This window comes from Diadema antillarum, unplaced genomic scaffold (genome assembly GCF_040938485.1).
Source record: "Diadema antillarum isolate AM-2024a unplaced genomic scaffold, OU_Dant_1.0 seq00000013_RagTag, whole genome shotgun sequence".
Taxonomy (NCBI): domain Eukaryota; kingdom Metazoa; phylum Echinodermata; class Echinoidea; order Diadematoida; family Diadematidae; genus Diadema; species Diadema antillarum.
The window spans coordinates 473,683-497,498 of record NW_027271133.1 but is presented as its reverse complement, the minus strand read 5'-3'; the positions used below and the strand labels follow the sequence as shown (position 1 = coordinate 497,498).

At 39.7% G+C, this 23,816-nt stretch overlaps 1 protein-coding gene across 3 annotated transcripts in view; it reads right to left on the bottom strand.

The window, feature by feature from the left end:
* LOC139725047 (uncharacterized) overlaps positions 1–23,816 on the bottom strand; it is a 508,769-nt gene that overhangs the window by 44,905 nt on the left and 440,048 nt on the right. For all 3 annotated transcript variants that reach the window (XM_071636133.1, XM_071636134.1, XM_071636135.1), the window contains 4 exons: positions 20,776–20,884; positions 8,344–8,483; positions 7,788–8,042; positions 6,258–7,451 (listed from right to left, as the gene is read on the bottom strand). In XM_071636133.1, the coding sequence (XP_071492234.1) occupies positions 6,258–7,451; positions 7,788–8,042; positions 8,344–8,483; positions 20,776–20,884 (1,698 nt within the window). The remainder of the gene's footprint in view (positions 1–6,257; positions 7,452–7,787; positions 8,043–8,343; positions 8,484–20,775; positions 20,885–23,816) is intronic.

The following is a 23,816-nucleotide window of genomic DNA, read 5'->3' as shown; positions in this document are numbered from 1 at the left end:
TATATTATGTACATGTATGCCTGAGTGGGGGGGCATGCCCCCACCCTCAGCACGCACTCAACAGAATCCAACATTCATACACAATGACCTCAACACATCTTCACACATTTTCATTCACGATGACACTGTACAAAGACCACTGCAGCCTCCATACAGAGGTCCCTTCCCCATCATACAGCATGCCGACAAGTTTTGTGTGATTGATTACCATGGCAAACACAACACTGTCAGCACTACACGAGCATCTGTGACTACACCCACTCAGTCCACGTCCCAACCTGCCATGCCCCCTTCTAACCCACTTTGTACCCTCACCTCACACTCCCACAAAATGACCATGGAAATCGAGAAAACATGATCCAGTCATCATGTGCTGATTTCTGACCAAATATATTGACTACTGTGACAAAGGTTGAAGAGACAACATTTTTGTTTGTATGGATCCAGCCTGTACTCCTACAGCAATGAAAATAATATTTTGTCACTTTTGCCTGACTGAAAATAGTCTATTTCTTTTAAACTCATTGATTGCTCCTGTATTTAATTTCGCAGCATTCTACGGTGAGGTACTTGTAGCAGCACTTTGAATCTATGAGTCATACTTTCATTTTCTCACTGGTCAACACCTTACTATAAATTGTTTTCATCAATTCTCTCACTGTATCTGCTTGTGGTCACTTTTACAAAGAACAATTTTATGACTGCTCTGGTGCACTGTGTTGTGAACGCTTGTGTATCCCTAATTCTTTGTGAACAACCATAATTTCACCTTTGGTCACCATAGCAATATCAAGATAGACATCCTTTTAGAAGAATTTCTTTCTTCCTTCATTCTATGTCACAAAGAAGCTTTGCACGCCTGTAACAACTTCTCCAAAGAATATTCATTCACAAAATTAAACGAGTCAGGAACATACAACATTTTAACCTGCTTTCGATGTGAAGAATGTAAACGTCTTTGTCTATCCCTCTCTGTCTCTAAATTGGCCCTTCTCATGGAATGCAGCTTACTCATCAAACCATCATTGTGCCATCTCTATCTTATTTATGGGATGATTATTTGTGTTGTGTTATGTTCATATGTACTACCTACACATGCAAAAAGTGCTTGCTGAACTTTGAAATGGAGGACTGCCTCCTTCAACCAGATGCAGCACCGACGCGCGGAGTATGCAAACAATGAATGCGAGTAGTAGGATAATTATCTATCTACAACCTATTCACATTTCTGTGCCAAATTCTCATCCTACTACAAAACCCCCTGTATTGGTTTTGTACCACTAAGCACATGTTACGACCCACAGCGTCATAAAAAAAATTATACACTCCACACGCAGGTTTCAGTATAAAATGCATTTGTTTTTACTCTAGCCCACTCAAGCCCCAGCGCATCTCCATGACCTCGAGTCACAGCAAAACTCAGATGTCTTACCACAAAAAATAACATTTATCTCATTTGCATATAATTTGCCTAAAATCAAAACGTAGTTTCAGAAATGCTCAAATTCAAACTTCCATCACTTGGAATTTACTTCCATCACTTGGAATTTACTTCAAGTACATCGGAAGGGTCTACCAAGAAACCTGCTGGGCTAATGCGATTTGTTAGGACGATATAATTAATAATAATAATAATGTATCAATTTATAAAGCACAAACCTATAGACATATGTGACCCGCTACAACAAAGAGGTCCTAAAGGTCGCGCACCCGAGTCGAAGCCGTGAAAATCGAGTTTGAAGTCAGAGCATCATAGTTGGTCAAAACTTACGATTTTCTGATTTTGACATATTATAGGAGTCTGACATATCTTCTGTCATCTGTCGAAATTTTGAAGCAAAATGATGAAAGGAAAGACCAAAAAATAGCGTTTTTCTGGGCCCATGTTTTTTGGCGTTTCAATGAAGCAGAAACTGGTTCGAAAATTTGGATTGAGCGCCATAGATAGGCTCTGCCCCTAACAACGACCAGAGTGATCTCATTGGTCAGTTTTGCTGCTTGCCGCTTACCGAAGCGTGAAGCTCGCACACTGCCAGGTTCGACTGGAGCGTGCGGGCGGGGTGCGCTATTGCCCAGCCGCTTCTCCTGGCATCCTGGTCACTGATTGGTCGGTGAGGAGACCGCCGACGCTGTGCTTGAATGAGCATTTCGGGGGTTGCTAGGGTTTGCTTTCTATTGTCCATAGGTGAAAACTGACTTGCGTGTCCCTTGATCGCGATTGCGTCGCAAGGAAAACTTTCAGGGCGCTTTTTTCGAAACAGTGATTTCCCAGACGTCTCGACATACTCTCTTTTAAACATCGATATCTCCGCAGCCGATTATTTTCATAACATGAGTTATATATCAATTTAAAGCAGAAAGATTAGGGAATTTTGTCATGCAATTTTCAAATAATCCACCTCGCCGACTTTAGGATCATTTTGTTGTAGCGGGTCACATATATTCTTCTGCGGTGCAAAAGCTTTTGATGTGCTTGATAATAATGAACAGTTAAATGAAAAGATGTGTTTTGAGTCATGATTTAAAGACTGCTACAGTTTGGGATTTCCGGACTTCTAATGGTAGATCATTCCAGAGTTTGGGAGCTGCACAGGCAAATGATGAGTTATTTTGGAGTGTTTTGAGATCAAAAGAGTAGAATAATATCGATTGTAACACACAACTTTTATTTCAGAAGAGTCTTCCCAGTTAACCCCACTTCAGCATTGTGGGAAGGTAAAACATAATGTGTTAATTGATTGTGTCCTTGCAATTGTATTTTCCAAAAAGCTGTATGCGATTCACTCTAGTGCGGAAGATCAAGGGATATTGATGTGGCCAGATTTGTTGAATACCGATGCTGATAATCAATTATGAAAATTTTGTAGCAGCCATGAAGGTGTAAGCTCTAAGATTGCTAAGATTGTGGACTTCAGGTGAATCTTTTCCGCTAATAAGCCAGTTCGCAGTTCCACTTTGCGCATGAGCAGAAAAAGGTCATTTGTACTAAGAGGCACGTTGGTTTTTAAATTCACTGAGATAAGCATCTGTCATGTAATGATTATTCATGTCATCCTTGTAAATGTTGCTTGCCAGTACATCCACCTGACAGCAAACCTGGTATTTGGCAATATGAATAAAACAGTTTTTTAATGCATTCAAAGCAAAACAATGAAATGGATGCTTCCCCCCATGGTTGATTGACGGACCATCCTGGTCACCTGGTCTATGCAAGTTCATTTAAGATTTGAACACGAATTCCATGAATTGTTACGACTGGTAAGCTTCCCGGTACGAATAATGTCTCTTTGAAAACGATTGAAGTGCCTAACCAATTGAGAAAAAAGAAAGGTCATTTGTACCAACGTGCCCATGAGCTAATTACGAACTGGCTTATATTTCGCATTTTCATTAAATACAGCATTATTTCACACAATTCTTATGCATACACTGATGTATGTGTATATTTTAGAGCAATAATATACAGTTCAACTCGCTTATCTGAGAATTATGTTTTGGCTTTATGATCAGTCTCATTCACAAAGATTAAATGTGTTTGCACTTTGTAAAGTTACACTTACCTTACGAATAATTTTGTGAAACTTAACTGACAAGTTGCACATAAGCTACGAATGACTGCCTGCAGTTATGCATGACTCTTTATGAAACAGAGCCCTGGTTATTCTAGACAGAAAATTATAGTTTACATTGCCAAAATCTCTATGTACTACTCCAATGGCTGATCTGTATCCTCTAACACAAGAAATGCTTAGTCCCTCATCAAAAAGTATGAGCAACAAATCTGTTATTTTACATAGAGGAGCCGAGGAAAGGAGCAGACACAAGAAATGCTTAGTCCCTCATCAAAGAGTATGAGCAACAAATCTGTTATTTTACCTAGAGCTGAGGTTGGATCAATCTGCATGCTGTCATACCAAGCGTAGAATCGTTGCAATCTTGAATCAAAAGTGTTCCTTGTGGAGGGTCTGAGATTTTTAGCAACCATATTGGTAGCCTTCTCTGACAGGCCTGTTTTCGGCACTTGTCCTGAAATGGGCCAAAGTGTCACTTTCTGGGAATTTGGGCCATAGGTTTGTGTCTCTATAATTGATTTAGTAAGTCTTTTGTCGGTGCGGAAATCATGGTCTCCGTGGCCACAAAGGGGCAATGAGAAAGATTGTTGATGCTCTGTCCTCTTATTCATATTATTGAGAACGCTTTGTGCCATCTCCTGTTTGAGCTGCCATTCGGTTGGGGGTATTTCCCACGGGACAGAAAGTCTGCTACATAGTTCTCCTTTCCCGGTATATGGCATGATTTTAGTGAAATGTAGTGCTTCAGGAACCACTCCAGCATCTCCACTGTCGGCCGGGAAAGGGGTGGAGATCTTGTGCCCTCTTGTCTGTTTATGTAAGGTAGGACACTACCATCATGTTATCTGACTTTATTAGTATACCTTTGTGCAGCCAGTACGCGGCCCTCCCACTCAGACGGTCAACCATATAGATACAGATACAGATACTCCCTTTACCGATGGAAATGGGTGGGGGGGTTAAAACTAATAGCCCTATTTGGGATCCTATTTCAGAATTGTGTAGGAAGATTTGAAAACTACCCTTTATTGAAAAAAATGTATCAGGAAAAAAAAAAAAAACCTATTTGAATGGTTCTCTGGATTTTTTTTCCCCCAAATTGAACCCCTAAGATATGGCCCTTTTCCTCCACAAAATTGGGAACATGCATGCAGTACAGATGACCACGGGGGGCTTTGTGTTTGGACTTCCATAAGTGCTAATTGTCTGCTTTCATTTACACAATGTTTGTGTGCAATTTTGCATCTTCTTGCCCTCAACATCCTAAAATGTTTCTGTCAGTGCTGTGGGCTTCCAACCCTGCAAGGATACCTCTGGTGTTATGGTAAAGGTGTTTCCCCTTGCACAATGGCTGCAGATTGATCCACTTCTGGATCATGTCCATAGTAACTGATGATAGTGGGACCAATTCGTTGGGAGAGTGATATCTGACATAGCAGGTGAAGTTGGAGGGGTCTCATTAGCGTCCTGCACACGTGTAGTAGGTCTACAAAAGCACTATAGAGCCCCAAAAATGTAAGCCACAATTTTGCCTTGGATGTTGTGGCTGACAGCAATTTCTTCCCTGTTGTTACTACTTTTTGTACCTTGTGATCTACTGGGCAGGCTTATTAGACAAGGGATGGACAGTTTGGTCTCCAGGAACTCTGGGTTCATTGTGAGTGTTAGATTTGATTATCCCAGATTCATTATGAAGCTCAGATGGATGGCCAAATTCAATGTCATTTTTAGATGGGCCGTAGGGGTCTTTTGGGACAGGGCCAGAACGAGCCAGTCCTCTAGGTAACAAAGTATTGTGACTCCCTCTTTTCCTGAGTTCTGTTGTCAAGATTCTGAGTAGTCCTGTGAAGATTCTTGGTGTGGATTTAATCCAGAAGGTAGGACTTCGAATTGGAAATATCTGTTATTTAATGTGAAGCTTAATAAACAGTGACTTTTGTGGGGAAGTGGAAAGTGGTAGTATTTATCTTTCAGGTCTATGATAGCCACAAAGTATGTTGGTTTTATGATTGGTAGAATTGTGCAATGTGTTTCACTTTTAAAGAAACAATGAGCCATCTCCCATCTTGGATATCTGTGTTACATGAAGCAATATTATTGTGAGTTTTAATAGTAATTTTGAGAATATCAGTACACTTGCAAACTTCATGAAAATATAAACACAGTGGAATATACTATGTATACAAGGGTACATTCAAGTGCTCTAGTAAAGCGAATCGCAACTAAACACATTCATATTTGAAAGCGGATTGGTCAAAAAGCTTACTGTACCAGAAGCTGGCATGAGAAGAAAAAGCATAACATGCACTATGTCATAATGCAAAAAGTTGATTCTTTGTTTGGGACACCTGTATATAGTGCAAACGTGCCAGGTGCATGACTCTCTCACAACAAAACATGTGACCCTCTGACTTGAGTCTAAAGATAGTTCATTAGGTATGCTATTTCCACAGAATGCTCAAACATATGGTACACTATAATGGTACGGATTGGTTTGGTTTGCTCCTAAGTACTTGAACTCAGTCTATCATTGATAACTTTTCTCCTTTTCGAATTTATGAATTTCTTTTGATTTAAAGGATACGTAGTAGTGAAGTGCCCTTGATGAGACCGAGATAAGATTTAGTAAAAATGTTTCCTTTTGCCCTCAGTTATTAATATGCATTTCAGCAGAATTTTCCATACCTGTACAGCACTGAGCAGATGAGCCCGATAGATGTTGACTGTTTCTTTGTGCTTCTCATCCGTCTCTACAAGCTGCTGCTTCAATCTTTCTACCTCTTTCAGAGCAGCTGTTGCCTTTCCTTTCTCCCCTCCTCCATCTTCTGTCCCATTTAAGAGAGAACTGTTTTTGCCCATGAGCATCTTGTCCTTGTTCTCAGCAGTAATATCTGGAAACTTCTTGCCAGTTATCCCTTGATTCTGTATACTCTCAAAGCTGCTCTCCACCTCCTCCAGCTGTGTCTTAAGTGCCACATTCTCTGTAGGAAGTTCAGAGTACCCTGATTTCCCATCGTTTCTCTCAGCAAGCACTGCCTCAAACTCCCTGTTTTCACATTGGAACTTTGCATTACCTTCCTTGAGTCTCTGAGTGTCATGCATGTCGGCCAGCTGTGAATCTTTAATTGCAATCTCGGCATCAGTCTTACGGACTGCATCCTTCAATCTCCAATTCTCAGCTGTGAGTTTCTCTATCCACTGCTTCTCATCCTTGGTGTCCTCCAATTGTCTCTCTAGTATCCCCACTTGCTCCATCAATGCATGGTTCTTCTTCTTAAGCTCTTGCCTCTCCTCTGCCTTTCCCTCACTGTACAGAATGTTGTGCTGGAAATTCTCTATCTTCTTGGTCAGTCTGTCGTTTTCTGCAGTGAGTTCACTCATTTTAGATTTGTCTTTACGAATGCGTTCAGTCTGCTGTGCAATAGTCTTGGACTGTTTTCCTATCATGCCTTGGAGTTTCCCATTTTCACTCCTGATGGCATCAAACTCTATCTTTTGGTTCTGAATATCCTGGGCCTCCTTTTGCATGTTGGCCAACTGCCTTGCAAGAGTATCCTTTTCTTTCTGCAGCATGGCCACATTAATCTTGAAGGTCTCTATCTCATCTGCCTCCTTTTGCATGTTGGCCAGCTGCCTTGCAAGAGTATCCTTTTCTTCCTGCAACATGGCCACATTTCTCTTGAAAGTCTCTATCTCATCTGCCTGCTCAGCTAGGACCTCACTGTGCTTGTTGATGATCTCCTCCATCTCTTGATTTGCCTGCACAAGTTCAGTGTAGCGAAAATCGGCAGAAGAGCTAGAGACAGGTCTCATCTGCAGCTCCTGTTGTTCCATAACCTGAAGCTGGAGCCTCTCTTTCCGGTCAGTCATTTCAGCCAGCTATAATTAGGTGAACGAACAGATGAAAGTAGGAATTAAGGCAATGCATGTCACAGTAGATATAAGAACCCCCCTTAAAAATATAATGAAAACAAAAACAAAAGTAAAGTTGCATCTCATGGTATAAAGTGCCTCAATGATAGTGTAAATTTGTGAGTGCATATTTATTGGGAAAGTGTTCCTCTTGAATCTTACACTGACTGAATGGAACTCACAGAACATAAAATGTTGTGTGCTCTCATTTTAAATGAATCGTGAGTTGAAAAGAAATACATCCAATTTACATCCATCAGTATCTAGGCAATGAGGAATATTGTTGGAGGTGAGCCAACTCACCCTCTGTGAGATGTTTGCAATCTCCTCCTTGAGGAGTATATTTTCCTGCTTCATGGAGCTCAGCTCTACGTTGTTGACCTCTGTCAGCTCCTGGTGTTCTTGATAAGAGACCATGTTCACCTGATCCTTCTCTTCCAGCTCCTCCTTAAGGCTTGCAAGCTCCTCCTCCAGGTCAGCAATCTTTGAATTAGAGGAGAGTCGGAGTCGCTCAAACTCTGCCCTAGAGACTGTACCTGGAGGAACTTTTTCTCCAGACTGAAGGTAGAGATGAGATAACGTGTGTTCAAAACATCACCATACATCTAACATTCACAGATACTGGAGAGAAGGAAATATGATGGACTCAGGGAGCGAGCAGAGAAGGTAAAGATAAACAAACTCACCAGAACTAAACTAGTATTTATGCAGTCAAGATAAGAAAGAAATAAAAAGAAAGAAAGAAGGAAGGAATGATTATCACTTGGTGCCGAAGAGGCTGAATTATTTGAATATTGTGCCTGGCAAAAACAATGACTGCTGATTAAACAGCAATGTAATGGTGGCTGGCCACACACACCTTAAGTTGACTCTTTAGATCCTCATTCTCCCTGCGTAGAGTTTTCACTTCCATTTTAACCTGATCAATGTCTGCCTTATCTCTTGAGGAGGTGATGCTCATGGAAGGCTTGACTGGCTTTGGGGGATTCTTCTTCGCTCCTACATAGCAAAATATGAGATAACAATAGTCTCTTAATCATTGCAATTTATACCACTTATATGAGAGGAACACATTTCAAGATTGATGATGATATTGCTGACTGATGCACTCATCAATTGTAGTCTTGACCCCTGGGTACTCAGGGATGGCCAGGACTTGCATTCAAGTTGGCCGGGAATTTGAACACTTTTTTTGTTGACGCAGTTGGTCGGGAATATATCAGGGTTTGTTTGGGGAGATTCTCTTATTTTGCCCAGGTGGGTTGGGAATATACCAGGATTTGTCGAGGGAAATTAATTTATCTTGCTTGGGTGGGTTGAGAATATACCAGGGTTTGAGTACAAACATATACAAATGTACATTGAGGAATATCTTTGAGTGCCTCATATACTTCCAAGCCTGTTTGGGAATTGGCTAAGGATTACAACTCAACTACTGCCCAACACTGCCTGGCCAGTCAGGGAATTGGTCAGAGATTTTAACACAAATGTTGCCTGGCCCATCAGGGACTTGACTGGGACTTGGCTGGGTAGCATGATATCTTAAAAATACAACTTGATGCAATAATTCCTGGCCAGCCCCAAATACACAGGGGTCGGGACTACAATTGACAAGTGCATTAGGTAAACAAGAATGGACAAAAATAATAAAAGATCACTTTAATATGTGCACTTATATAAAAATTTGTTTTTAATGTGTCCTCAAAGTGTGACCATTTGTAGATGCAACAGTGCTGCTCAAGTATTCTTTTCTTGAAAAATACAATCTTTATAATATCTTGCACCTACAAGTATACACAAAAATATACAGCACTACAAATACATATGAATATTCTCCTCTCTGGAAATACAATCCTTATATCTTGCACCTATACACAAAAATAAACAGGTAAAAACAAATTGTTGCCGGGGCGACAAGACTTCGTATCTACCAAATGCCAAATATTTAGGAGACCCCAAAAAACATGGCGGCCAAAGTACTATAGCAAGTGGGATAGCCTTTCCTTTGATATGCTGTTGTCACATGGCAGTTTTGGGGTAAGACAGTTAGGATTTGGACAGGATATCACTTAACCAATTATTTGACCATTAATAAAAAAAAAAGTCATTTTCACCAAAATTTCAGATACAAGGTCTTGTCACCCCAGCGACAAAATATGTATATGAATATATACACCCACACCCACATGTGTCTACATCAATGTATATACACATACAAGATTCAGTGACCTACTAAATGGAACACATTAACTGGTACTGCCTTGAGGTTCCCACTCAAGACCAACTCTCTTACTCACTTTCTCTTCTTCCCTCTGAATTAAGTGGTTGCTTTTTTTGTGTGTGTAGGTCTATGTATTTTCTGTGTATATGTATGAGTGTGATAATACATTACACATGTTTTTTTTTCTTTCTTTCCTACAAGAGACTATCAAAAACATCAAGCAAGAGCTTATGATAATCATCTGCATTTTTAACATTTCTCTCTCATTATCATGATACATATTTATGCATTCAAAGAATATGTTTACAAAGCAAATAACAGACATCAAGTTGGATTATCATTTGCATCTTTATTGATTATTAAAAAACCCACAAATCATAGCAAATCAACTCTAAACACAAATTGTTTTTAATTTTAGTAGATTCTATTCCATATCTCTCAAAAGTACATATACTTTAAAGACAAGATATAATTAGATATATTTGCCATAACAAAATATAAGCAGCACAAAGGGGTGTTACACCAAGGGGAGAGATGAAAAACTACAAAAAATGCAGATGTGAGGGAATTACAAAGACTCTTGATCTACTAATGATCAACCCCCATGGACTGCACCTTACAAATTTGAATGAAATTGTGGGACTTACAACAAAATACACGCAGACATACAGAATGAAGGAGAAAGACAAAACAGGCAAATGAAATGAAAAACATGGTACAATGAAAGTATTGATATGGCAAGGACCATAAAGGAAAAATGAAGCAATAACAAAGATATACTTATGAGGATCTTTCAAAGTTATTGTACACACAAAACTACAGTAAATAGAGAAAAATCTAGAGGGAAATACATTATGAAAGATAATAGCTGTATAGTGCACTCCCGTTGTAATGAACACGGTTACAATGAAATTCCGGTTATAATGAAGTTAAACTTCAAACTGCAATATTATCCGCTCTATGTTTTTTTTGATGTTTATTGGTTCGGTTCTAACGTAATTCCGACATAATGAAAGAGATCTGCCAGTCCCGAGGACTTCGTCATAATGGGAGTCAACTGTAGTTGTGAAAATACATCTTCCTTATATACATTTTCTTTTGAAACAGAGGTTTATTTTGAATGACATTAAATATGCTATTATAATGGGACCTCAATGGAGCAGACTACTTCTTGAAACTTCATATTTATAAAATGTTACATCCTAGGTGTATATACTTTTTTAATTACTCTTATTGGCAGAAAGATTTACTTTACGTAATCTTGAATTTGGAAGGGGAAAAGTTTGCTAGTGAGTGAGTACACAAACACATGAATGCAATTAGTTACAATCCTCATTGCATGCTTTGGTTAGAATATAGGTTTTCGCATTCATTTTCAAAATTTTTTTTCATTCAATTTAATAGATTTATGGTTCGATTTGGTGCCGAGAGATCTTGAATATAGCAACCCTAGTTTCAAATTCATCTCTTGTCGATCATTTTCGAACAAAGTCTATTCAATTTAGTCATTTGTCACACATTTCTGTCATTTCAAATTCAAATTCATCCTTCACACTCGCTGCACACATCAGCAAAAGCAATTTCATCTTTTAGTGATCATGTTCGTCAAATTTCCTTCAAATTTATCTCATATCTCTTCTGTTGTGATTTCTTGATTGTTTCATTTTTCCTGCAACCATTTACTTTTTCCACATTTAGGAGTAGCATACACACACGTATACTGTACCCCCACACACATAAAACACAGACAAACATGCACACACACATCCTTCTCACAGAACACACAATGACAAACATATGTACTGTCAAACGAACGAGGTATTTTTAAACTATATTCTAATGCTATTTTCAAGCTATTTTTTCTATATTTTTTAGCATGAAAAACAGTCAGAAACTTCATTTTTGTAGTCTATTTTTTCATCTATTTTCCCATATTTTTAGACTAGCTTATTTCGGGCAGGGAAGGTGCAAAAAATGGAATTCGTTGGAATGTATAAATTTGAAGTGCATGAGTATAAATCTTATCAATAAACCCACACTTCCCATCCACAACTTGTTGGAATCACACGTGTCCTTCTTCACCCTCTGTCTCGTAACCGCCACATGCTACGTGGTGGCAGGAGTTCTCTTAGATTTAATGCCGAAAAGTTAAGAACCATGGCCAGATTGTGTTCTCCTGGACCACTTTCTTTTGAGGGAAATACTGCAAAGAATTGGAAAGAGTGGCTGAGGGCATATGAATTTTATGAGATGACAACAAAATTGACAACAGGTTCAACTACCGCAACCAAGGGACTCACGGAGCAATGAGAGTTTCGGTAGCTTTTCACTGATTTAAGAGTGTGAGTTTAAAGGCCTCAAAGACAAGCTGGTAAAGGACAGTAATGTCTGTGGGATACATGGCCATGGTCTCCGAGAGAAGGTACTACAAATTGACAAACCTGACATGCAGAAATGTGTTGACACGTGTACAATTGCAGAAACAAGTACTAAACAAGTCAGACAGCTAGCTGGCAACGAACGGCCTGCCAAGTGTCGCCCATTTACGACAACTGAATCGTGGCCGACAAAATCTATGAAGCCGAATCCAACCTGACGACCCCACAACAACCAGCAAAGTGTGTCCATCTTGCATGTTCGTATATAGGATGGCGACATGCCCATCCAAGAATCAACACTGTCACTGATGCCATGAGATTGGACACTTTATACAATTGTCAGAGTGTCATGGATGTCAACTGACACAAGACCAGCACAAGAGGGACGAGCTGACGAGATGAGCAGCGACAGTACCACAGAGATGACCGAAGCGTGAGACAGCTTGAGACTGACGACACATGGCCATCATGGATCCATCCCGACGACTACTAACCCTTGCACAACAAAGATGCAAAGTTGAGGATATGGCAGGCACAGCCTCGAAAAAGATAAATCGTGCTGCAAATTCTTAAGATGGTGCCTGCAAAACCCAATTTCTAACCAAGCCCCAGTCCTCACGGGTACACGTCACGAGACCCACACCCACGAGTCATACAGCCAAAGTGTTATACAGCCCATGAGTCATACAGCTCACAAGTCATACAGCCCACTACTTATACAGCCCATGAGTTCGACATTAAGTAAATAAAGTCCACAAGTTCGACATTAAGTAAATAAAGTCCACAAGTTTGACATGTAAAATAGGCCCACGAGTTATACAGCCCATGAGTTCAACACTACGCACAAAAGGCTCACCAGACTGACACAAGGCAAACAATGCTCAAGAGACCAACACTACGCTTAAAAGACTCATGATACCGACACTAGGCTAAGAAGGCTCACGAGACCGACAGGATGAGCAGTGCCACCTGTAGACCAATTAATTGTGTAACATGTGTAGATAATGGCATAAGAAGGTTATGAAAGATGGAAAATGAGAGTTGCAAGGGAGTTACCTGTCAGTTGCCCTCCCTCACCCCCTGAAATGGTCAAGATCTTTAATTGTGCTTACATGTGTGGGTGTTTGTGAAAAAATAGATAAAGTTCAGTAAAAGTGTTCATCGCATCTTTCCACATTAATTTAAACTAGAAATGTCGCTATGGCGACTGGTATGCCTCCACCATAATGCATGGTTCTTCGATGAGGTCTACAATGTCTTGACAATGTGTGATGACAGTTTCCCATAACTGGCAGAATATTAAAATGACAGGTTTGTCACAAATGCATTGAATGTTTACTTTCCTTGAACTAGGTTTATTTGGATGAATGGCTATACTGTCTAAGAGTGCAGGTATTTGGGGATTTGAGGATTTGTACCCAACTTTTGACCATTTTATAAGTTTAAAGAAGAAGTGAAATTTAGCACTTTCACTTGACCTTTGACTTTTTGACCTTTGATCTTTCGGCAAGAAACTTCCAAGAGAATCTGTTATTGGGTAATACATGCATACACTAAGTTTAAAGAAAAAAATCCTGCAGGCATTGCATAAGATAAGAGGAAAATAATGACATTTTGATGAGTTGACCTTGATCTTTGACCCCTGACATTTGACCCCTGACCCCTAAATTTCCTACATGATCACTGCCAGTCAGTACATGCATATATACTAAGTTCCATGAAGATACCTTGAAATATTTGTGAGATATAGAGAAAAAAGTCAAATGTTAACATTTGCACTTGACCTTTGACCTCATGACCCAAAACTCTCTCTGGGGAATCTTTATTTAGTAGGTCATGTATACACCAAGTTTCAAGAAAGTACCTGCAGGCATTTCATAGATATAGGGGAAATAGTGATATTTTGAGCATTTGACCTTGACCTTTGAACTTGAGCATGTGAGCCCATAAGTTGATAGGCACAACTTCGCCCACTCATACATATACATGCTAAGTTTCGTTAGGATACCTCTAACGGTGTTTTAGATATGATATCCACAAAACTGATTACGGATGGAAGGACGGACAGACAACCCGAAAACATAATGCCTCTGGCGACAATTTGTGGCGGACGCATAAAAATGCCAAAACACTCTTGTTTCCCTTTCTACAAAACACATATACACTTACTTAGAAAAAAATGAAATGATGTGAACATTCAGATCAACCAATTAGAAAACTATCCAGCAGTGAAATGAAGTTTACAAGGAAATATTTCACAAAGTGGTCAATGTTGCAGTACATGATTTGGAGGGGGCATCATCTGCAAAGGTGTTGATTTAGTATAAATTCACAGAAAATCAGGAGAATCAGAAGTGATTCTCTTATCTACGAGATAGAACTGGCCGCCTGCCTCTCAAAACTATGCTATTCTTTTGGCTATGGTGAGAAACAAGAGGGCATATAAGCACAGAGAAACCAAAACAAAAACAGTCACTCACTGCACGCACCCTCCGTGCACACATGGCGTGCGAGAGTCCACCATTGATTCATCCTCTATTGTAGCGCAGAAAAGGACTCTCCGACAGGAGTGACAGCCCGGTGCGGGTATCGCCCGGGGAGCCGCAGCCATGGGCGGCGGGCGTAAGCCAGATGGAGCGCCCGGAGCTGCCAGGGCTTTTGCTGCCCAGCTGTGCTTGGCAGCAAAAGCCTGCACAAGGGAGAAGAGGGTGGCTGCTCGGGTCACGTACTGCTAGAGTGGGGTCGCTTCGGAGGGGCTGTGGGGGTGGGCAGCCCCTCCCAAGATCAAAGATCTACATTTAAATAATACATCATTTTTATCCTCTTTTTTTTTTGGGGGGGGGTTCCCATGAGTACAATTCATTCTAAAAAATATTAAAAATAACACTGTGGCATTATCAAAGATTTACATTAATACAATACATTGTTCTTGTCCTTTTTTAAATTTATTATGTTTCGGGGGGGGGGGGGGGGGGGTCCCATGAACAGTACAATTTGAGGGAGAAAGATTTGTGGTGACACCATGTGTATGTAGTCCTAAACCGGATCGTTGTTTGGCAGAAGAAGAGCCTAGAAAGAGGAGAATTGAAGAGGGAAGCAAAATATGGGGGTTGTATGGAGGGCAAAAAGTGAAGAGTGGGGGACAGTAATGGGCTGGAAATTGAAGTTGCACTAGTGGGGACGGTAGAGAAAGGAACAGAGAGAGAGTGGTAAGGAAGAATAGAGTGAGAATCAAGTAAGATGTTTGAACATCATCAGGAGGAGAAAGATGAAATGGAAGGGAAGAGGAAGAGGGAGGAGTTGAAGGTTGGAAAATCATGGAGATAGGGGAGAGAAGTGAAGATTCATGAAACCAAGAGAAGAACAAAGTCGGCGAACAATGTGGATTATGGAATGTGGAATCAATGGAGAAAGGATGAATAATCCCGCGAAGGAAAGGTAAGTCGAGGAGAAATGAGACTATGTTGAGAGAAGGGAGAGAGAGAGGGAAAGGAGGGGGGGGGGAGAAAACAGAAAAGAAGAAGAAGAAAAAAAGAAGAATGAAATTCAAGAAAGTAAAGGAAAGAGGGCTTGGGTGGATCATACATATAAATGCTGCAGAGGAGAGAAAAAAATTGTGGAGAGGAAAATTTATGACAGCTAAATCCTGATAAGGTTCCTGTGGGAGAAATGCAAAATGAGATATTAAAATAAGGTTAAAAATATGGTTGATAAGCAAAATAAGAAGGGAGAAGGAAAGAGAAATAACCTGTGAAGAAAACTGTAAATTAATACAGTGGTCCTGAAAAGGACTGTTGGGTTGTATGGAAGGAAGAAATAAAAAGAAGAAGAAGAAGAAGAAGAAAAGAAGAGAAGAGAACAGAAACATACCTTGGAAAGTTTGTGCCAAACTTCTCCGAAGCCACTGCTCCCTTGTGCAAACTAACGAAGAAAGGTGAGGCCTGGCACTGGGAGCCCGAGCATGCACAAATGGTAGACAGGTTGAAGGCAATTAACATCTCCATGACCATACTCCAGCTTTACAATGCTACAAAATCCGTTTCCCTAGTAACCGATGCATCGAAGGAGGGATTCGGAGCAGTATTGATGCAAGATAATGATAACCCCATGGCCTATGCATCAAGACGCATTAAAGATATAGGGTGAAACTTTGTGCCCATTGAGAAAGAAATGTGTGCGATCTTGCTTGCATGTCATCGATTCCATGACTATGTCTATGGCCAGAAGATAGTGATCTACACAATCCACAAGCCCCTGATAGGCATATTTCAGAAGCTACTAAACAACAAACTTCACCCCTGACTACAAAGAATGCGACTACATTTGCTGGCGTACGACATACAGCTGCATTGGAAACCGGGGAAAGGAGATGTTTGGTCCCGACCCTCTGAGCAACTTATTGCCCACAAGTAGTGAGCACATACCTCCTGAACTGAACATCAGCATCGACATTAGACACTGTAGAGAGTGTCATGCACACCTCGCCGTGCAGATTAGAGCAGTTCCATAGCGAGACTAGGTGCTATCCAGCTCTCCAGCAGATTATCCAGTACATAAGGCATGGCTCGACACTAACTTTTTTGTTTGGTGGCCCGATGGGGCCACCAAAATCCTAAATTTCAAATTTGTGGTGGCCCGAGAGAAAAATTTGGTGTCCCGAAAAAAACAACAATAAAAAATATTAAAAGTCCTTTTATTTTAATGAGTCACATATTTAAGATTTATGATAGTAAGAATTAGAAGTAGGACATATCTACTCATAAATAAACTTCAACAAACTTGCAACACTCACTCTCAGGCATTCATTCAGTCCTTTTCATCCATCCTTTGAAAAAATTTAACTGCTAATTTATTGCTAATAATTTATTACGAATTTATTGACATACTTTTCAAAAAATTGTGGTGGTCCGAGACGGGCCACCAAATTTGCCCTTTTTTTTTAATTTGGTGGCCCGACTTTCATTTTTGGTGGCCCCGGGCCACCGGGCCACCGTTAGTGTCGAGCCCTGCATAAGGGGAGGCTGGCCAGAAAATAAACATGATATACCACAAAATGCAAGACTATACGTAACGTTAAAAGATGATCTGGTAGAGGTCGAATGCCTAGTGATGAAGGGAAACCAAATTGTAGTCCCCAACCTCTGACAAAAGAAGATTTTAGATGTTCTGCACCAACTCCATCTGGGGATAGTGAAATTGAAATCTCAAGCTAGGCAAGTGCTGTTTTGGCCCGGCATGGCTGCTCAAATTCATCGGTTTAGAATGAGAAGGGTGAAAGGTGTCTCGAACACTATGGGTTTAGAGTGGCAACTTAACGCCCTTCTCATTCTCACCCAACAAATTGAAGACAAAGTGTCTAGATGTACCATATGTCAGACTACCAGGAAAACCCAACAATCTGAGCCCCTTGTCCCACAATCAATACCAGATTCACCATGGTCTAAAGTAAAAATAGATATCTTCCACTTCGTTGGTAAAAATTACCTCCTAGTAGTAGACCACTTCTCGAAATATCCCACAGTAAAACCCCTGTCAGAAATGACAGCCCACGCTGTCACTGAAAAGTCGCTAAGTATCTTTGCTAGAAATGGCATCCGAGATACCATCATTTCTGACAATGGCCCCCAGTGCAGCAAGTTCAGCAAATTCATGCGTGAATAGGAAATTGCCCACAATAACCCATCTGTCTACCACCGAGTTGGAAACCCTCACCGAGGCTTATCACTAAACCCACACTCCTCATCCACAACTTGTCAGATTCACAAGTGCCTTCTTCTCCCTCTGTCTCATAACCGCCAAATGCTACAATTACGCTTTTATCACGGTTTTGGAGCAATATACATTCATGACATTCTGTTTTGTGTGTTATCAATGTAAGGATTATGTCCTGTTTGTTTTTATGTGCATTTGTTTGTCTTTTAGTAAGTATCCATTGCTATTATGTAACGATTTTGTATTTCCATGCCAATTTGTTTTGTAATGTACTTTGGTAAAGGGAATCACAATCTTCAAGCCACTGTCTTTTTAGTGGTTTCCGCGACATTTGATTATTGTACATATTTCATTGGCTGTATTGCTTTTATGATATCAATAAATTGAATTGAATTAAACTGAATTAAAAACTAGAAATGTCGCTATGGCACCTGGTATGCCTCCGCCATAATGCAAGGTTCTAATGGGTCTGTAGCACAATGTCTTGACATCGTGCGATGACAGTTTCACATAATTGGGAAAATATTAAAATGACAGGTTTGTCACAAATGTGTTGAATGTTCACTTTCCTTGAACTAGCTTTGCTATATTGTCTAAGAGTGCAGGTACAACAGTGTATTTGGGGATTTGATGATTTTTACTTGACATTTGACCCTTTTATAAGTTTATGCATTGAGTAATTTTCACGGTATGGAGAAAAAGTGTAATTTCATTGTTAAATAGTACAATTTTTGCAATTTAGCCTGGCCTTTGACCCTATGACCCTAAATTCATGAGAGAATCACTGTTAGTCACAATATGCATAAATATGTACTAAGTTTTAGCATGATACCTTGAGTCACCTTTGAGATACGGAGGAAGAAGTGAAATTTAGCTCTTTCACTCGAGACTTGAGCTTCGACCTTTCGGCAAGAAACTTCTCAGAGAATCTCTATTGGGTAATACATCTATATAAATTAATATGTACAGAAGGTCTTTTTTTGGTATGTTAATGTGCAATAGTTGTTTGATTGTGCACATCAGGCGTGTCAGGGCATCAGTGAAAGGAAGCAGATTTTAGCTGGTTGCTGGGGGGGGGGGGGAGGGAGTGTGAGGAATTATGTGCAATATGTGTTATAATTTATGGATTATGATGTTGGGGTAGTCTCTATAAAGTGAGGTGTTTTAGAATTTGTGGTTACATATATCTTTTGCAGCAGTTGATTCTTTCATAGTTTTCTGTGTATGTACATATATATATTTTCCCCCCCTCCTTGCACGTTCACTACATGATGATAGTTTGTGTTTTGATGTACGTTTAGTTCCCTGTATTTTTTTAAAAATATTAATTTGATTTTATATGTAATGTAATTTGTCGTTTATCTGTTGTCAATATGTGTTTATGAATGTGTGATAAACCCAATTTTCCATGCCATGCTTTTATATATAATTTGGGCAAATAAAGAAATGAAATGAAATATTCGATGCAGATGAATGATCCTCGATGAACCTATGAATGATCCCTCAGATGTAAATCAATGGGCACAGGTTAGAGCCAAAGTATGAATCCACAGCAATACGTGTAGAATCCAGACATTGTAACGACCATGTCAGAGACTCCAATTCTCCCGCTTTTGACAGGAGATCCCCCGCCGAATGCCCATTTTTGCAAATTCTCCCGTTCTCCCGCCTGAGATTTGATTTCTCCCGCCCTGGCTCTGTGTCTCCAGCTTGAAATGATTTCTTACTAATTGTCATCGTATATTGAAAAATAAGCCTTAGATAGCATGAGAGAGCATCTAGAACCCTAGAGCTTCCAGGGCCCTTAAGCGGGCCCTTGACCCCGGCTGTAGGAACTTTGCGCTTCGCGTACATCAAGTTGGAGTCTCCCGTTTACTAGGGGTTTCAAGCGGGAGAATCTCCAGATCAGAAGGTGCTTGGGGTTGGAGTCTCTGCCATGTCCAGTCAATGTGTGAATGAGAGTCCACCAATAATATCCAGCTGGGAATCCAGCCAGTCACTGCTGCAATGTAGCATTGTTCATAGACGTGAAAATGGAGTTGGTCACCAATGTAGGTGATTTGATTCTCCACAGGCACTGTTTCCCAGACCTTATCTCTACAAAATACAGCAGGTCAGCAGGTAATTTATACAGGACTGACTATAAGAAGTCGCTTCAGAGCCAGAAGTGACGTAGCTATCAGAGCAGAGGTGCTGGGTACTCTGCCTAATTTCAGTGGCTTACATAGGTCCCTTCAACCCTTCTTGATTGTTCTGTAATTATCTCCAACCTAGGGCTACATATTTGTGAGTTCCAAATCCTTCTAGGTACCCTGACTCACTGCCTGATTGTGTGCATGCCATCATACCTAAAAATAGCTTGCCCCAATGTGTACTGTACAGTGTATGTATTGCATCACTTAGCCAAATATGTATGCACTTCCTAGAACTTTCTGGATTGGGTGAGCTCTTTCCTTTCACATGCATGTAATAGCATTTCACAATTAAAAACTTCTCCACTAACCTGATCAATACATCATGTATTGTATTGTTGCATATTCATGACAGCTTTTAAAATACTTGTTATGTTACAATATGTTATGTTCTCTTACACTTTTCTGAGACCAAGATAGTCTCCAGGAGACATCTCCACGACCAACAAGACTAGAGTTGCCATTAGGCCACCACCTAGTCTCCAAGCCAATGAGATACCCATGTTAGAAGAAATTTCTCCATACTTTGATGTCATTTCCTGTCATGGATAATACATTTTGACATGACAGGTCACATATACTATCAACAGGAACCTATTGCACTTGGCTCTGGTTTATTTAGGATATTCTGGTATCCAATTCAATGCCATCCTGTAGGTGCAAAATATAATCAATGTAACATTTCCCTTGTTACATTCTTTCATCATAATCTATGATGGAGAGACACTATTTACAAGTTTATCACGACCACCACCAGCACCCCTGACAACATCCTTAGTCATGCTTACCTGGTAGATCAAAGAGGTCATCTTCACTGTCACCCCAGCTGCCTAATGAGTTTGTTTCATCCTCCTCCTTGCTATCATCCTCTTCTAATGAATTCTTCTTCTCTTGCAGCTGTCAATGACAACCAAAACCAACAATAGCTCTCAACAGACAATACTTCACATTCAGACTGTACAGCTCACAAACTTTTATCATGATCCACATTTGAACGAGAAAGAATGGAACTATCACTGACTAATACCCCACCTCAAACTGAGGGAGTCAGCTCAATCCGCAATAAGTTTGTATACTTTTAATGAAAAAAAAAATGCTATTGCCATGGCAATGCTTTACTCATTCAAAAATTATATCAGTCATATTTGCCAAATCTCAAATTGAATGCTCAAAAACTGAGGGAGCTAACCCAATTCACAATATTTTTGAATAATCTTGATCAAAAAATGGAAAAAAAATCTAAAAACACATACTTCAACATTGATGAAAGATGAAGTTTTGCAAATCTACATACTGTAGTGGTCACATGTGCCAAAATTTAAGTCAAATGCTAAAACCTGTGGGAATTAGCTCAATCCACAATATTTTTGTATCAATTCCATTCAAAAAGTTATTACATAGCAATGCACGGCTTGTTATTCACAAAGGATGACACTCAGACATCTAGTGCTGTCACATGTGCAAGATTTCAGTTTAATTCAATTTGAATTTACTTTGAATTCACACTGAATTCACTTGGCATTTATTCCCATCCATCCAGCAAAAATTAATGCAAAATACAAAGCATAAATTACACAAGTATTGTTTTATCATTTTTTAAGATGAACATAATATAAGGCCCATAGGGTATATGAAACTAAACATAAGATTTTGTAGAATATCAAATAGAGTAAGGCACTCTTTGAAAGATTGACAAAAAAAAAGGTGTATATTAGAATGGAAAAAAGTGGTCCACTGAAAAGCAAGTTACATGTTGATAAAACTATAAATGTCGCTATGGCGATTGGTATGCCTCCGCCATAATGCATGATTGTCCTAGTAGGTCTATAGTACAATGTCGTAACAATGTGTGATGACAGTTTCACATAACTGGCAAAATATTAAAATGACAGATTTACCACAAATGTGCTGAATGTACACTTTCCTGGAAGTAGGTTCAATTGCATGAATGGCTAAATTGTCTAAGAGTGCAGGTATTTGGGAATTTGAAAATTTTTACTTGACTTTTGACGCTTTTATAAGTTACCACATTTATTTACATTGAGTAATTCTCAAGGTAGGGAGAAAAAGTGTTAATTCAGAATTAAATGGTAAAATATTAGCATTCAAATCTGGCCTTTGACCATTGACCTTTGACCTTATGACCCTACAGTTCCCAAGAGAATCGCAGTCAGGTAGAACATGCATAAATATGTAAAAAGTTTCATGATATTTGGAGTGGTCACTTTTGAGATACGGAGGAAGAAGCAAACTTTAGCACTTTCACTTGACCTTTGACCCTTTGACCTTTGGGCAAGAAACTTCCCAGAGAATCTCTATTGGGTAATATATGTATGTATCACATTTCAAGAATCATTTCAAGGGCCCTGCATAAATATCAGGGAAGTAGTGACATTTTGAGTTGACCTTGACCCCCTGACCTTCAACCCATGACCCCAAAATTTACAAAGTTCCATGAAGATACCTTGAACCATTTCCAAGATATGGAGAAAAACATGAAATTTTAACCTTATTGACTTGACCTTTGGCCTCATGACCTGAAACTATCTTTGGAGAATCATTATTTGGTAGTACATGTATACACTATGTTTCAAAAAAATACCTTCAGACATTGCATGGATATGAGGGAAATAATAATAATAATGATAATAATAATAATAATAGTGGTTACTTGTATAGTGCACAGGTCCACTTTTCAGTGCTCATGGCGCTTCAAAAATGAAAATAGTGAAATTTTGAGCATTTGACCTTGAACTTTTGACCTTTGACCATGGCAGAGCTGCCAACCTTTTGAAGCACAAATTAATACTCAGCAGCTCCAAAATTCGTATTTTTCCACCAGAATTCGTATTTTTTCAATCTCCCTCTTTTTGCTATTTTGAATTAAACTCGTCGACTTATGAGGCCTACAGGCTCTAAACATAACGTTATGATACATGCCAAAGCATCAAGCTGGTCACCAGCACGATAAAGATGCCAAACTACGCAATGTTCAGCATTGATTGATTGCTTTCTTGCAATGAATGTGTACAAGTGCAAGTATGTACCTCCAAAAACTTGCTGGGCTGATTATGGAAGCTTCCACTGTCTAGCAGGGGACGGGGAATGCTTTCATCTTCTCAAGAGAGCTTCTGTGTGAGTGGATGCAAAACTTTGTTCTGTGTTTCCAATTATTGTTTACTATTAAAACATAATCATACATTGTTTTCAGGCTTTTTTCATTTTATTGGATTTTAAACATAAGTATTTTCCGAATTATTCCAATTCCTTTTCCCCTGACTGGAATCGGAAAGTCTGCTATAACGATGATCGCAAAATGCCGCACTGTGTGTGGAAGCGCCGATGTGCAAACACGTGGCTTCACTTTCAAGTTTAAAGGAATGCGCCACGTGCTCCTGCCTATAAGAGGTTACTGCAAGTTCGATGGATCGAATGCGCCATAGCTGAGCTGAGCTGAATGGCCTGTTTACAGTAAACATGCAGTTTACGTTCGATACGAAGAAATCATTACGTCTTTCACGAGGGAAAAACACACAAAACAAACAAACAAAATACACCCACGAACGAATGTTGATAGCCAAAACTGAAAAGTAATAAGCAGTTTTGGTGAGCGTGAACTGAAATTAATTGTCATTACACGTTGTATTTTGCTGTCTAACCAGGTGATGACTGCATCTCACTGGACCTACTCGTAGTGAATTTGTCTGGGCATACGAGACCTTTCATGTGACTGAATAATCAATCCTTCTTTTATTGTTCAGGGAACATTAGATATTCGATCAAGTACACTATAATCGACTGTTCGATGTTTCCCACTATGCGCCAAAAG